This window comes from Hylaeus volcanicus, unplaced genomic scaffold (genome assembly GCF_026283585.1).
Source record: "Hylaeus volcanicus isolate JK05 unplaced genomic scaffold, UHH_iyHylVolc1.0_haploid 12190, whole genome shotgun sequence".
Taxonomy (NCBI): domain Eukaryota; kingdom Metazoa; phylum Arthropoda; class Insecta; order Hymenoptera; family Colletidae; genus Hylaeus; species Hylaeus volcanicus.
In genome coordinates this window covers 169,268-184,751 of record NW_026533140.1, presented here as the reverse complement: position 1 = coordinate 184,751, position 15,484 = coordinate 169,268, and the positions used below count along the sequence as shown (strand labels likewise).

The window sequence follows — 15,484 nt, the reverse complement described above, 5'->3', positions numbered from 1 at the left end:
TCGGGGGTTTTTTGTTAATATCTGCTTAACGAAGCCTCAGACAACATCTTCGCTAAAGAAAAAGTTGTTTCAAATCACCTCCCGAACCACCCATTTCAAGGTGTTACAACATTTTTGGGACACCCTGTATACATTAACTGTATTCAATATTATCCTCCCCCCCCCCTCGCATCGCCAAAACAAATACATTAAACCCTCACAGACAATACTTTTACGTGGACATTTATTGTCTGGCTGAGGTTTCCATAGGACAGTACCTTGGCTTTACGGCCATACCTGCCCCCACCCGAAGGTGATGGGTTTGTAAAACGACAAACGGGCGCCTAATAACTCATTATTAGTACCAGTGACAACTGGAGGGGGTTCTTATTCTGACGAACCCTCACACGGCCGACCAAGAAAAAGTTTGTGAAAGACAAGTCCTCGCCATTGTTACATTTCATCGAGGCAAGTACTCGGAAACCTCGTAAACCTCTAGTCTTGAGCAATTGTAAGGAGTTTTGTTTTGGTTCCTCTTTTTCTGGGGAAGTCTATTGCCACCAACAATCCTAGGGGACGGCCCGGACTTTCACGTAGACAGTTTACATGTATACATTGACAGCATTCAATATTGCCGTCCTCACCAAAAACTAACTTAAGCAAAAATTCCAAATTTTTGATATTGCGCCGACTACGAAAAGGTTATTTAACATAATTTAATGTAAAGGAAATAGAAATTTAATATATTATTCAATATCATTTAATATAAATGAAATAGAAATTATTTCATACTTTTTAGTGCAATTTTAATATTTTTTCGAAGTCGGTTATATTTTTTTTCCACAAATTATTTTATTGTACATATGTTTCGTGTATATGTATATCGAAGAGTACTAGCGATTCGCCGCACTCAAAAGGCTGAACTCAACTTTGACTTCCTTTCCTCTTCTTCTCTTCTCCTTCGCTACCTCTATACTATTCTTGCCTGAACTTACCTCTCCTAAATAGATAAATCATTAATAATAAAGATTCGTCTTCCTTTCAGCTTACTCTTATTTTTCATAACCTCTTCCTTTTCTTTCCAACTTTTCATTCCTACTAAAATTACTTTCCTTCCTCTGTCTTCTAAGGCCTTTGCCCATTTTATACGGCTGTTAACCTTTAACTCCCTCTGCAGCAAGTTTTCTACCCTCTTCTTTATATAGTTTACTCCATCCCGCATACCTCTTATTATCAGATTATTTCTCCGCGCCTTTTCGTGTTGCTTATCCATAATTTTTCTTATCCTCTTTATTTCGCTCCCAAATTCTTCCCCAACTCTACCTACCACCTCCTCTTTTACTTTTTCCTCTATCTCCCTTACTTTCTGTTCTACATTTGTATCTCTCCCATTTCCCTCCGACATTCCTAACTGCTTTATTCTGCATTCCATCTCTTTCATTCTATTTTCCAACTGCCTTACTTCCTTATCCCGTTGATTTTCTCTGTTCTTTATTTCTCTCCCTAATCTCCTGCATTTATTCCGCCCTTTTTTCCTCATTCCTTTGCATGCCCGCTTTTATATCTCTTACTTCTGCCACTTGCTGAGCTGTCACCTTTAGGATTCCCTCACTACATGCTTTTGTATTTGTTCCAATTCGGTTTTCCGCCCTCCCCCTTTCCTCTCTTTCCCTACTTCCTAATTCCATCTCTGTTCTAATTATATTCCTAAATTTACCCAACGTTCCTGTTCCCGCTCTTAGTGCCTTCTCCGCCTTTGTCGGCCGCCCTCTCTTTGTCCTTCTCAACTCCGTCCTTCCTTTTCCCAGCGTTCCTACCTACCGATCTCTTATTACAATTTCGAAATTTCTAGTTCGGAATTCTGCCCACCGTTACCTATTTTCGCCTTGCGTCCAAACCTTCAAACTTTCTGTCCTTTAAACGACTGCCTTATACCCTTTTTGTCCTTTATCCTATTCCCCTCCCTTATTTCCCCTTACTCTTAACACTTATCTACTGTGTATAACCACACACATCACTTATCGTATTCCTTTATTTCTAATACAAATCACGTTTTCACATTCTTCTCACTCGCATACCACGATCACGCTTTCACGCCACCTAACCAAGTCCTCAATATAGAACATATACAGGGTGTTAACAAATATGTAGGACATTTTTTAAGGATCAAGTCTTCATACCAGTACAATCGAAAAGTCTGTTACCATTTTGCGATCTGAGGCTTCATTGTTGAGATATAAGCGATTGAAATTTACAGGCGGACTTCCTGCGCGGGTTGTTTAAATCCCTGTCAGCTGAACGTGTGGTCGCACATGGACGCATTCACATCACGTCACATCGGAGGAATGAAACAAGTGAGTGTGCATCGGTGTGTCTTTTTCGCGTGTGAGTGCAATAGAATTTTCGATTTGTACTGGTATGAAGACTTGATCCTGAAAAATTGTCCCACATATTTGTTAACACCCTGTAGATATAAGTATTCTAAAGACCATCAAGTTGAGACTTAGATTATTTACCTATATAGATTCATTGTAAAGATTGATTCATGGAGATTAAGCCGAGGACTTGGAAGATTTGTATTTTAATGTAACAAAATGACAAGTAATAAAGTGACTTAAACTAGAATTACGAATAATTAAGTATAAAGCCACAGAATTTTACACTTAATGTATGTACGATGTATAATGTATGATTATATTCGGTAATTATTTAGAAGTTTGCCCTCCTCTCACCGGTTTGAATGAACTTGAAATATGTTGTCAAGGTCATAATTCTGAACAATTTTTTCCTTACATGTTACCGCCACTCGGCCTTAGTTTCTGAGATATTCGTAAAAAACTTTAGTTCTACTTATGTTACTACTACACTGTATTCTGGAAAAGATGGTCACTGAATGACGGGGAGTGGGTTTGTAAAAAAATGGGGGTCTGGGGGCTTGCTCCCGGTCGGGAGTTTGGAGGTAAAGCCCTCAACTATACGTATTGCCGCACACTTCGCAAGTGCGTACATGGTTACGTGTATATTGCTTTCAGGGGGATTGAGGGGGCGCAGACCCCGCTGAGGAGGCGGTTTGGGGGCGCATATAATTTTGAGACGTATGCTTTTTAACTTTAGGAAAATGTTTTGCACCTGAAAGCATACATCCCTCAGGGTAACCACGCAGACACATAGTTGGGGGCCTCGCCCCCAAACCCTCGACCGGGGCACGCTCCGGGAACACCATTTCTTTACTGTACGGATAAAGATCGTGCATGTTACAAACCTTCGGAACGACTTTACTGTCTTTACTGTGTGAACGTCAAGGTTACATTTATTATACGTATACGCAGATTCTAGCTTAACGATAAGTTTTTATTAGTAACTTTTTAATAAAAAACGAACGACATCTAAAACCTCTTAGATGTAACTCTACAGGATGACCTTGACAGCATATGCCAAGGTGAAGGTCATCGGTGCTGTCTGTGTCAATATGATGTGTACTCGTAATCTACATATGTTTAACTAAAGTTTTTGATGAGTATCTCGGAAACTACGGTCAAGCGGCGGTATCATGTACAGAGAAAGTTGTTCAGAATTATGACCTTAACAACATATTTCAAGGTCATACAAATCGGTGAGAGGAGGGCAAACTTCTAAATAATTACCTTATATTCATGATACTAATTTCTGTATACAAACAAAAGTCATACTAAGCAAGCACTGTATTTTTTTCTTTTTAGGATGGTAAAAGTGAACTTCAATTTTGCAGTGAGAAATGTTTGAATCAGTATAAAATGAATATTTTTTGCCACGAAACACAAACTCATTTAATGCTTCACGGTTTAAACAATGTGTCTTGCCACGAAGCGGAAAAGGCTAACTTAATAACACCAGAACTTTGGTTTCGAAGTTGTCAGTCGCCACTGAATAGCCCAACAGAAGACACATATATAGGAAACGAACACGTAACCCCAACTTTGTTACCACCCCCTCATGACCGAGAGGAGGAAACAGAACAAACCGAGATTGAGAGATCAGTGGAATCAAATCGAAAAGCGACGAGAAAACGGAACTCATTTTGCATTCGAATATGTACCAAAGCCAACGAAAAGAACACGAATTTTCGCACAGAAATAAATAAAAACGATGACAATGATATAAAAGAACCGATACTGACAATAGAAGAAAACGAGTTCTGTCAATTCATAAATAATCAAAATCATTGCGAGGTGAGATGTACAGAAGAAACTGCCCCGAGCAGGAAGAATTTTAAAAAGTATCACAGATTGACAGATGTTATAGATGGCGACCCATACGATTGTCAGCAGAGTGATAATACATTTCTTGAAAAAAACATATACGTAAAAAATATCAAGGATTTGCAAGAAGTGAGAGAGCGTGATCCACTAGAAAATGTATTAAGATCATCGACTTTGTTTTCTAATTCCACTGCGTCTGCAATTCAATGCGAGAATCCATTTGTAGTTAAATCCTTCGGGTATGAATCTAATCGAACAAAGTATAAAAAACAAACTAGGGCGTCTTTGCAAGGATTTTCTCCTGTACGCTCCAATCAAGCCGAATCCTCCGTTCCATTGTCGACAACTCTTTTACCTCCTGTCACAATCCTTGTACCGTATCCCATACCTGTGCCTATACCAATTCCTATTCCTATTCCTATAACAAGTCCAATTCCTAGTAAGGTAATGTCCAGCGAACAGGAAGTTTCTCTAACACCCAAAGACACGAAATGTGAAAATTTGAAATACAATGATTCAATAAAAAGCAAATGTTCCGTGACACATGAATCACAATTGTGTATAAATGCAAACGTATCGACGATGGAGAGCTCGCAACATTCAACTTCAGCGAAACTTTCTTTAACATTGTCACCTCCTAGCAATAACATCATGAACAACGATAACGCGTATTCGTTAAAACATAATACAAAATTCTCAAGAAAACGGAACCGTTCAAATGAAACCATTAATCGCGAGCACGAAGATCTTCAGTTGAAGAAAAGGAATAAATTCATAACAGCTTAAGGAAAAGACAACTTTTAAATAAATATTTTTTGATAAGATATATATAAATTAAGCGAACATTCTTTTCCATATACGATAAATAATTTAAACATATAAGCTATATTTTTTATAGCAATTGAATATTTAATGAAACGCGATAATTTTATTGTTTCAATGAAATAAAATTATATTTTGCAATTACAACATAACTTATTAATAATTCCTATCAAATTATACTTATCGGTGCAAGGAGCAATTTCAACAGTTGGTGTTTGCCACCCTTGAAAGACGTGAGATTGCGCCGGCGAATAAAGCCGTGTTTCCACACTCGAGAAAAGTCAAGGAAGTCTTGCAGAAGATATTTGCAACGCCGTTTACACTAACAGGCAACTTTCCGCAACATAAGTGTCGCGCGAGAGACTGTCGGAGAATACTGTCGCAACTTCTTGCAGGCCTGTATACACAGGGTAGTTTGACCTGTCGGAAGATTTCTCGCGTCAGTTTAGTTTTAAACGCCATGCTGAGTCGACGTGAACGTGTAGCACCAGCAATAATGTTATTACTTAGTAAAAAAAAGAAAAAAAGATCTATTTGGGTCTGACAATGGATCTCGATACGGCCCGAATACGGTTGTTTCCAAAATTTTTATTTATTATTTATTTTATTTTATTTTTTCATTATTTATTTATTATTTTCCAGATGTACTAGTCCGCTAACTTCGACCGGTAACACGTTCGACTAATAAAATACTTTGCGAGCACCCTTTGGATGGATCCAAGGCCTGTTGGTGCTCGCGACCGGAATAAGAAGACAGTGAGAAGAAGGCGATCGGTTTGATCGCCTGTCAAGCTGTCATATTCGAACAAGACGCCATTGAATGCTGACGTTCCGAAACTAAGAACACATTTAATTACCTTTGTTGAGATTTGTATTGTACACACCCTGTTATATATTAAAGTTACTCGTTAATCCTTAAAGTTCTCGTTATGCCAAACACAAAACGTAACATTGGTGTCAGAAGTGGTATGCCCACTCGTAGTGGTCGCATTTTCGCGATCTCCGCGGAACCTTTTCCTCAATCGACGCCCGAGCCTTCCCTGCGGGAGATGTTCAGCGATCTCCAGCGGATCATCGTTGGACAGATGCAGGAGCAACGAAGGGAGGATGAAGCTCAGAGGAGGGAGAAAGACGCAGAGGACCGGCGGATACAGGCGGCCTTCGAGACACAACTGACCAGCATCGAGGAACGTTTTCAGGTCGTATCTGTTCCAATAGAAAACAGCCATTGTTCGGCTAGTGGCGACACGAACCCTCGGGCTGGGGAAACAGTACCGGTTACAGAGAGTGTTAATTGTGTAAATAGTATTCACCCGGCAGTGACCCCTGTCGTCGGGACGCCCGCCGCCTCCCCGTTGTTAGATCGACCCCGCGTGTTTAACTTGGGGTACGGAGTAAAACCGACCATCTTTGACGGGAAAGCTTCGTGAGAAGAGTATAAAATTCAATTTGAGATCATCACACGCGCTAACGGGTGGAGTAACAGGGAAAAGGCTACTGCCTTGATCACGTCTCTAGGAGGGTCGGCGAGGAGCGTCCTCACGACTCTCCCCAGTGTGAAAATTTCGTAGATCTTGTTTCGGTGCTTGAATTTCGCAACGGAGCAAAAAATCTCTCAAAGTTGAACTATGTCCTTTTCCAAAGCCATAAACAGCGGAGAGATGAGAGCATCTCCTCGCTCGCCGCGAAGATAGAACGTTTAGCTCAATCCGCGTTTGCCGATTGCCCGGCGGAGACCCGCGATAAACTCGCCGCCTCTCAATTTGTATCAGCGTTGTCGAGCTCTGATATGCAGCGGGAACTGCGACTCGGCAGGTTTACATCTCTAAGAGCCGCCGTCACCTGAGCTCTCGAAATCGAGGCCGTCGAGGCAATGTCGCGTAGTTCCACGGTTGAGTCACGAGAAAGATTCCCAGAGAAACGGAAGGCTAAACCCTTTAATTATTTTACAAGTTTTCCGAAAAAGAGGAGTAAGCCCAACAGACCTGAAGAACGCATCAACGACGCGTCGAGGATCACCTGCTGGCTTTGTGGCAAGACCGGACACCTGCAAAAGGATTGCTACAAGGCCAAGAACGGTCAGGCATGAGCAACAGCTTCGAGGAAACCTTTTCAGGGAAACGGGAAGAGGACGGCGTAAAGGGGAGACGCCGGACTAGGAGCAGCAGTCCCCGGGTCGTCAAGAGTACGGCGATCCAGGAGGCGATTGGAGGTGAGGAAATTCCAAAGAAGGAGATGTACGTATGTGGAAAAATTAGCGGAAAGCCCTGTAGAATTATTTTTGTCACGAGTTCTCCCGTTAATCTTTTGGAGCAAGAATTATGTCCATCGAAGAACATCATACGGACAAGACTTGACATTCGTTCCACTACTGGCAAGAAAATTAAGGTCTACGGGAAGGAGAGTTTGGAAGTTGACATTGGAGGATTTTCGACCGTAGAAGACTTTTACATCGTCGACATGGTGGAGAAGGGCATCCTGGGAACAGCCTTTTTGAGGAAACACCGTTGCATCATTGATTTGTCCCAGAATCTTCCCGGCAAGCCGAAGATTCACCTGAGCGAACCGGCCGTCGAGAAGAAGAAACCGGAGAAGGAGAAGGAAGCGATCATTCCACAGCATTTGGAGGAGCTGTACACCCGTTGCTCTTCAGGTTTGTCAGAAGGATAACAGAAACTATTTGCTGAGCTACTTTGTGAATTTCAGAATGTTTTTGCGGTGAATTTGAATCAGCTCGGAAACTGCGACAGGGTGAAGCACATCATCAACACAGGAGACTGCTCGCCCATAAAACAAGCCCCGCGGAGATTGCCTATCGTTGATATACATCGTCGAATGAAAGTGCACAAGTTGGTCAAGAAAATGATCGCCCAAGGCGTACTCGAGGAATCACGGAGCCCGTGGTCTTCTCCCATCATCCTTGTGTAGAAGAAGGATGGAAGTTTGCGATTCTGCGTAGATTTTCGACGACTGAACGAGATCACGAAAAAGGACTCGTACCCCCTTCCCCGCATCGAGGATACCCTGGACGCACTCGCTGGATCATCGTGGTTTTCTACCGTAAACTTGCAGAGCGGATACTGGCAGATCTCTATGGACGAGAAGGATCGGGAAAAAACTGCTTTTTCGGTAGGAACAGGACTGTGGCAGTTCAATGTGATGCCCTTTGGATTATGTAACGCCCCTGCAAGTTTCGAACGTCTGATGGAGGAACTACTTCAAAATGTAACTTGGAAGATTTGTCTAGTATATTTAGACGACATCATTATCTACGAAACTGATTTCGAGCAAGAGCTCGAACGCCTCCGAACAGTGTTCTCACGTCTACGTCAGGCCGGACTATTAATGAGCCCCAAAAAATGCTCTTTCTTCTGTCGGAAAGTGAAGTATCTGGGACACATCGTCAGCGAGAGTAGAGTCAAGACGGATCCAGAAAAGATCAAGGCAATTTCGAAATGGCCAAAGCCGAAGAATATTACGGAATTGAGAAGTTTCTTAGGATTGTGCACTTATTACAGGAAATTTGTAAAGGATTTCTCCAGGATCGCCAAGCCTCTGCATCGCCTCACCGAGGCCAAACAGAATTTTCTCTGGACCGAAGATTGCCAAGAAGTTTTCCAGGAATTGAAGAGGAGACTGTCTGGGACCCCGGTCTTAGCCAGTCCTCGACCCAGCAGTCGAGAAGGATTTTATTCTGGACACGAACGTTTCTAATTTCGCTATAGGAGGCGTCCTTTCCCAGAAACATGAAGGACAGGAAAAGGTCGTGGCTTATTTTTCCAAAACCTTAGGGAAGGCGGAGAGGAACTACTGTGTCACCCGAAGAGAATTACTGGCAGTGGTAAAATCTATTGAACGTTTCTGTCCGATCCAGTGTCCAGCAAGGCGCGGACTTCCAGAAGTTCCGCAGAATGCGCCTCCACTTTCACCTTGGCCGTCGCGAGGAGAGCTGTGGGTCGCACTGAAGCAGAGCACGCGAAGGACGATGCCACATTTTGAAGGTCGGCGTCCGGAGTTGACGAAGTCGACGGTTCCTCCTCCCGCTGCGTCGCGTTCGTTGACAGAACTGCCATCGCCTCGTGGAGCAGCGTGTGATGTCGTTTGCTACACAGTAAGCAAACTCGAACGGACGGGCACTTCGCGACATCATGACCCACGGTTAGACAATTGGAACACGCTTTCAACTGTTGAGCTCGTTCCTTCCTTTTCTGTGAAGACAACGATTTAAATTTCGGACAATATGAAAAGTTATGATTCCCGTAGCACGTAGGACACTTCCGAGACGCGGTACTTTTCGTTGATGCAGCGAAGACTGCAGCGTTCCTTTCCTTCAAGGACGCTTCATTTTTTATTTTAGGCGGTGCATTCCTTGACGGTACAGGGTGCAACACCAGGTCGCTCGTGAGGGCGGGATCCAGCGCCTGGATGCGGTTTTCCAGGAATGAAGACAGTTGTTCGAAGGACGGCACGTCGCGCGTATTCGTGAGAGAGGTCTCCCAAGCAAGGTGGGTGGTTTTATCTAACTTCTGGCTTAGAAAATAGACGAACCATTCGTCCCACGCCTCAAGGGGTTTTTTCAGCGCGGAATACGACATAATCGCCTGTCTGAATGCGTTTAAACGTCTTTTAAGTTCCGCGGCGGACTGTTGTTGCGCGGGGGACGTGAGAGAAGGGCGCGATGATGCGAGAAAGACAAGAGGCGCAAATTTCCATATCGCTTTTCGAGATCCTTCCACGCTCTTTGGTACCCGACCTGGGTGAGAGAGGTATTCCTGATGACCTCCGCTGCTTCGCCGGTCAAAGCCGACTCGAGGTACATCAACTTGTGCACGTCCCGAAGCTTCGGAAGGTCGCCCACGAGGCTTTTAAATAAATCTCGAAAACTCTCCCATTTTAGAGCATCTCCAGAGAACGTGGGCAATTAGATTTTTGGCAATTGCACCCTTTCATCTGGGTCGGAAAGTACCTGCTCTTTACCCGACGGGCCCGCGGTGGTCGAGTCCGAAAGACACTGCGCGATCTTCGAAGCTACGTCAAGGTATGCTTCCTCGATGATAGTAAAATGGTCTTGCCTAACATAATCGCTAGCCACGGCTTCTTTGCACATCAAAAATTGACGATGACCATTTAAAAACGCGCCCCAGTACCGTTCCAACAAGCCTCTACGCTGTTCTAAGACCACCGGGGTTATTTTATCCTTCCCTAATTTACTAAGGTTGGTCCAAAAACGTTGAATCCAACGTCCGAGTTTAAGGTGCTCCCGTAAAATATCAGCAAAGGATACGAGACTCATCGCGGACCGTTTCCACGAATCGGGCCGTTTCCAGAAAACGTTACGAGAAGCGACGGTTCACGGTTCAAACGGTTCCGATGTTCGTTTGCAAACACTGGCGCGACCGCGACGGACCATACCCGTAGTTTGTAATCGTTAGCGAGAATTTGAACAAAGTACTTATCTTTTATTCGTTGAATTCTCGTAGCACTGAGTCCCTTTTACTTAATGCAGTCCTTCACCTTTCAGCCAGTCAGTCTGCCGATGATGGATCACTTCACTGTTCACCCACGTCACAAGAGAAGAAAAAACTGTTCGAGTACACGATCCGGCTCGAAGGACCAGAATGTTCGTTCGATATCGTCCCGCGGCCTTTTCTGGGATTAGCTTACGAACGGGAGAAGAAAAATAACCTGCCCGAATCGTGGTTTTACCGAAGCAAGTGTTATTGCTTCCGTGGTGAAACTGTACTATAATTATTATACAATAAAATTATAACTTAGTCTAAAAACTTATGCCCGTTTTAATTTATTCCCGCAGGAATAACGCCCGTAGCACCGATTCAGAAAATAAGATTTCCGAGAAAACTCGTTACGATTGACTCACTGACTCGATAAGATCGATCGCCAAAAATCACGTTAACCCTTTGCTTACGGCAGTACGCGCCGGGGGATTGACGCCACTGAACGGGTGCATCGCGCCGCGAAATGTGCCGCACCCATACACACAGGTCATCCCGCGGGCCCCGCGGTCGCCTATAGTTGGACCCGTACACACAGGACGTCGCACGGCCGCCGACTATTGTCGGCACCCGTACACTCAGGTCGTCACGCGGCCGCCGACTATAGTCGGCATCCGTAACGAAAGGGTTAACGAATGATTTGAATTCGGTTCACGCTTTGTATATATTATCGTTCTCAGTATCGCCTGCCGCCTCTCCGATCCCTCTCGCCTTGCTTCGTACGGCCAGCGGAGTGAGCGAGAGCAAGAGAGCACCAGGAGAGCACAGAGAACATAGTGTACGCGTCTAAATTCAATTGTAATATATAGTTTAGTTCGAAACCGAGGTTCGCGTTCGAACACATCACGAAACACATATTTTCCGTATATCAGTTTTCTTCCCTAGTTTTTTTCTAAGCAGTTCCTTCAGCGGTTTAATCAGCGTAGCTAAGTTTGGAATCCATTTATTAACATAATTGACTAATCCTAGAAAAATTTGTAATTCTTCTATTGTGGTTGGAGCCCTAAATACCGTTATACTTTCAAGATATTTGTCTAAAGGCCCAGCTCCCTCAGATGTTAGTTTATGTCCCAAAAATATAATTTCTTTTACTTTATAAACGCATTTGTTCTTGTTTAATAATACATTGTTAACCTTCAAGGTTCCCAGTACCTTTTGTAATCGTGAGTCGTGTTGTTCTTCGTCCTTTCCGAAAATCAGAATAAAATTTACTGTTCCTTCGCAATGTATTATCATCTTCTCGAGTGTTTTTTGGAAAGCCCCGTGTTCGAGCAGCCTTTAAAGCGACTCGAACGCTTGACATATCGCGTTAAATATTTCTTTAAACATATCGGGCGCTCGCACTTTAAACACAGGACTAGTTTTGAAGTGTCCTCTGGGTGTGCGCAAAATTACATTGGCGAGGGTTGATGTGAAGGGGTTAATTTACTCTCGTAAAGGAGTGTGGTGCAGGAAAACGGCACTTCTGAAGGGGCCAGGGGTGACGGAAAGGGTTGCAAAAATTAAAAAAAACCTTTAAGGCGACTCCCCTTGATGCCCTCTACAGAATGCACCCTCTGAAATTCTCCTCGGACAAACCCACCCCTCACAACCCCCCTAAAATCCACAATTTTTGGACGACAGTCCTGATTTTGGGCTCAATGAATTCCCTGGAATCCCCTGATCCAGGAAATGCTAACACCCACACCTTACACCCCATAGGCACCCCTTGGGGAGGGGGGCGGAATAGCTCGCCACTTTTCAACCCCCTCCGTGAAAAGGCATTTCCACACATTAGAGGGTGATGAAATTCACCAGGTTTGTTGTCCGTATACTAAGGATCAATGCCGAAAAGATCCCGTTTCGAAAGCTGCCCCTAGAGCTGAACGGGGGTGGCCCAAAGTTAGGGGTGGTCCACCCCTTGTCGTAGAGGTTGAAACGTCGCCACGTCGCGTGACGCGCATGTTCCACGCTCATGTTTTTTCCCCACATGGACAGTATTAACAAACGAAAATTTTGTTTTTTGGAAAACCTACCCCCCAGTTTAGAGACGTCTGCAGGGTGAACGAGTAACCCCACGTCAACGCCGTTCGCGGATTCGGATGCACAAATGCTTCATTAGAAGGTCCCAAAAAATCAGATTTTTTTAATCACGCTTTCGTTGCCAAATCGGGGCAGATTTAAAAGGGCAGCAAGTGGGTCGGACGAAATCAACGTTCAAGAGCGAAGCGGTACGTTACCAAGGAGCTGCAGCCATACGTTGTCACACCAGACCGGACTTCAATAGAACGTGGGCTGACCACGTACGGGTGCAGGCCCTAGCTCCGCTTTTGAATGCCTGCTACGCTTGGCCCACTTACTACTCTTTCAAATCTGCTCCGATTTGACAACGAAAACGTGATTAAAAAAATCTGATTCTTCGGGAAATCGGGTTACTCGTTCACCCTGTATATGTATATGCTCAGTCCGTGCAGCCGGCGCCGGGTTGGACGGGATCGGTAGCCTCTAAGCCGCATCGCTCGGTGTTGCCGTCGTTAGCCCAACGCTATTGCCCTTCAGATACGCAAATTAGTCATAACCCTGAGTTACCCTGGTGGCGCTCTCGATCTTGGTCGGTCTCGTTCCCCGCGGAGAGTTCACCTCTTTGTGACGTGGGAATCTGCCACGTCACAATACTTAAACGTAAAATTCTACCCCGATAATCGATCTCGCTATACTCGTATTTTTACACAGGCCGATTATAAAACCGTGTAAACGTATTCGATTTTTTCGGTCCAATCTGCAGCCCTTCGAATCGCCTCGATAGCACTCCTCTACGAGACGCCGAGGATGTTGAGGCATGCCTTGTGCTATATGAATCAAAGTTCTTTGTATCAACCCCACTTTTGGACATAACACTTTTAAGGCACCTACTGACTGATTGTGGCGTCGCCACCCCATGTGGCTTCCTACATGTTAATAGTAGCATATCTTCGCCTTGCTTTCTTATCTTTACTGATTGTTTTATGTACTGGCATAAAATGGTTGCTATACATAATCGTGGTTGTTCTTTGAAAAATGACAATTGCAACAAAGGTTGTGTTCTTCTCGGACCCGATGATTTTATTCTATGAGATATCTTACTTCTAATTTCGGTATCATATATTTTTATATTGCTAATCCTAATTTTGGTGAGTGTTTGTACTCTTTGCGCTGTAGCTAACGCTAATAGCATAATTAATTTCTTACTGAGTAATTCAAAGGGTAACATTTCGTGGGGCCAAAGGGTCCTCAAATAATGTAGTACTGGATCAGGGCCCCAGATTTCCTCATATTTCGGGGTTTGAGGTCTTAAGTGAGCCACGGCGCAAAAAAATCTTTTAATTAACGGATGTTGCCCTATTTCTTTCCTCACACGCAACGCGAGTTAAAAGATGATTCTGAAAAAAGTATGGTACAGCTACAGGGTGCACTTCGGTAAGACCAGACTCCACATTCCAAGGGGTAGATAAAATAAATGAACGCGAGCTTCAAAAAGAACGGGTGTGCATACGTAACATCCTTATCAGACGAGACAATCAAACAATATCGAAAACCATTAAATTTATGATGGGAGTTTTGTCAGAAGAACCAGACATGTGCTTTTCAAGCACCGATTCCAAAAGTCCTGAAATTCTTAACTCATTGTTTGGGCCAAACAAGAAAATACAGCACATTAAATTCATACAGATCAGCCCTGGCGGTAACAAGGACTTCATCACCACTGGAATGGAGTCTGGGGGAACTCCTTTTAACCTAAAAGCTTGCCTGATAATCTCCCGGCAACCAGGGAAAGCGACGCTCGTAACAGGCGGTGTTGCCTGCAATTATCAATTAATAAATCATCCTCAGGATTGAACAAAATTGACTCTGATACGAGTAAAGCTTTAAGAAGTGGAAACCACGCCTGAGTAGGCCAAAACGGCACTATTAAAACCTCCTCTTCTTTATCCGAAATTATTTCCCGAATTATTCTCAAAACCATGGCGAATGGCGGAAAAGCATAAAAATACATGTCAGTCCAAGGCACCGTAAACGCATCTACAACCCAAGCTTCTAGGTCCCTGTGCCAGGAGATGAACTTTTCGCACTTCGCATGTACGTTCGACGCGAACAAATCTATGTCAAATTTACCAAATGTAAATTCTACCTTTTTATAAGCCCAATCTGCTAATTCGCACTCAGTTTCGGTTTGCTCCACTCTCGACTCTGCATCAGCTTTTGTATTGTTGCTTGACTTAATGTAAGACGCAAAAATTGACACATTACGTGCTTCGCACCATTGCCAGATTTCTTTTGCTAACTTTGACAATTTAGATAATTGAATGCCGCCCATTCGATTTATATACGCCAACGCTGTTGTATTGTTAATGCGTAGGAGTATGTCACACGAAATCTTACTTTTAGCGAAGCATTTCAGCCCGTAAAAGGCCGCCTTTAAGCCGGCGCCACACTTGCGGTTGGTCCGTGCGGTTCGGCCGCCCGCTGTTGAAGAGGCGGCCGAACTGCTTGAATTTCATGCGTTCACGTATAAGCGGTTTGCCGGCGTGAATCTATATCCGATAAAAAACTTCAAAAAAGTAAAAAAATTACGCCAAGTACATGAAAAAGTGGAAGACTCAAGGAGTTATCATTGAAAAATAGAAGATTCCAGTAGGTAAGGTATGCCGGTTCTGGAACAGTGGGATCTCAGGGGGGCGCGGGGACGGGTGAAGCGAGGGGTGGGGCCTTATGGTGGGGTGCGAGGGGGAGCGAGGGGGGGGGGGGGGCTCGTGGATCGGGGAGTGTGACGTCACTTTTGATTGACCACCCCCTTCAAGGCGCCATTTTGTTTTTTAATTGGCTGCCTCCCACCTCTTCGTGTTTTTTAATTGGCTGCCCCTCTTCGTGTTTTTTAATTGGCTGCCTCCCACCTCTTCGTGTTTTTTAATTGGC

The 15,484-nt window shown here is 44.0% G+C and overlaps 1 protein-coding gene across 12 annotated transcripts; it reads left to right on the top strand.

Moving 5' to 3' along the window:
• Positions 1 to 1,310: 1,310 nt before the first annotated feature.
• On the top strand, positions 1,311 to 10,808 carry LOC128882800 (uncharacterized). 12 transcript variants are annotated; one of them, XM_054134559.1, is made up of 6 exons: positions 1,311 to 2,333; positions 3,699 to 9,544; positions 9,671 to 9,852; positions 9,937 to 10,077; positions 10,255 to 10,487; positions 10,561 to 10,808. In XM_054134559.1, the coding sequence occupies exons 1-2, from the start codon at positions 2,292 to 2,294 to the stop codon at positions 5,001 to 5,003; spliced, it is 1,347 nt and encodes a 448-aa protein (XP_053990534.1). In that variant the 5' UTR covers positions 1,311 to 2,291; the 3' UTR covers positions 5,004 to 9,544; positions 9,671 to 9,852; positions 9,937 to 10,077; positions 10,255 to 10,487; positions 10,561 to 10,808. The 12 variants fall into 12 exon arrangements, with proteins under 12 accessions (XP_053990534.1, XP_053990535.1, XP_053990530.1 ...); XM_054134560.1 differs by lacking the exon at positions 10,255 to 10,487 and having other exon boundaries at positions 10,565 to 10,808; XM_054134555.1 differs by lacking the exon at positions 10,255 to 10,487.
• Positions 10,809 to 15,484: the final 4,676 nt, after the last annotated feature.

Coding starts and splice junctions, on each gene's coding strand:
- LOC128882800 (XM_054134562.1), top strand. CDS start 2,292: ATGGACGCATTCACATCACGTCACATCGGAGGAATGAAACAA. Junction 2,334..3,698: donor ACATCGGAGGAATGAAACAA/GTGAGTGTGCAT, acceptor TTTTCTTTTTAG/GATGGTAAAAGTGAACTTCA.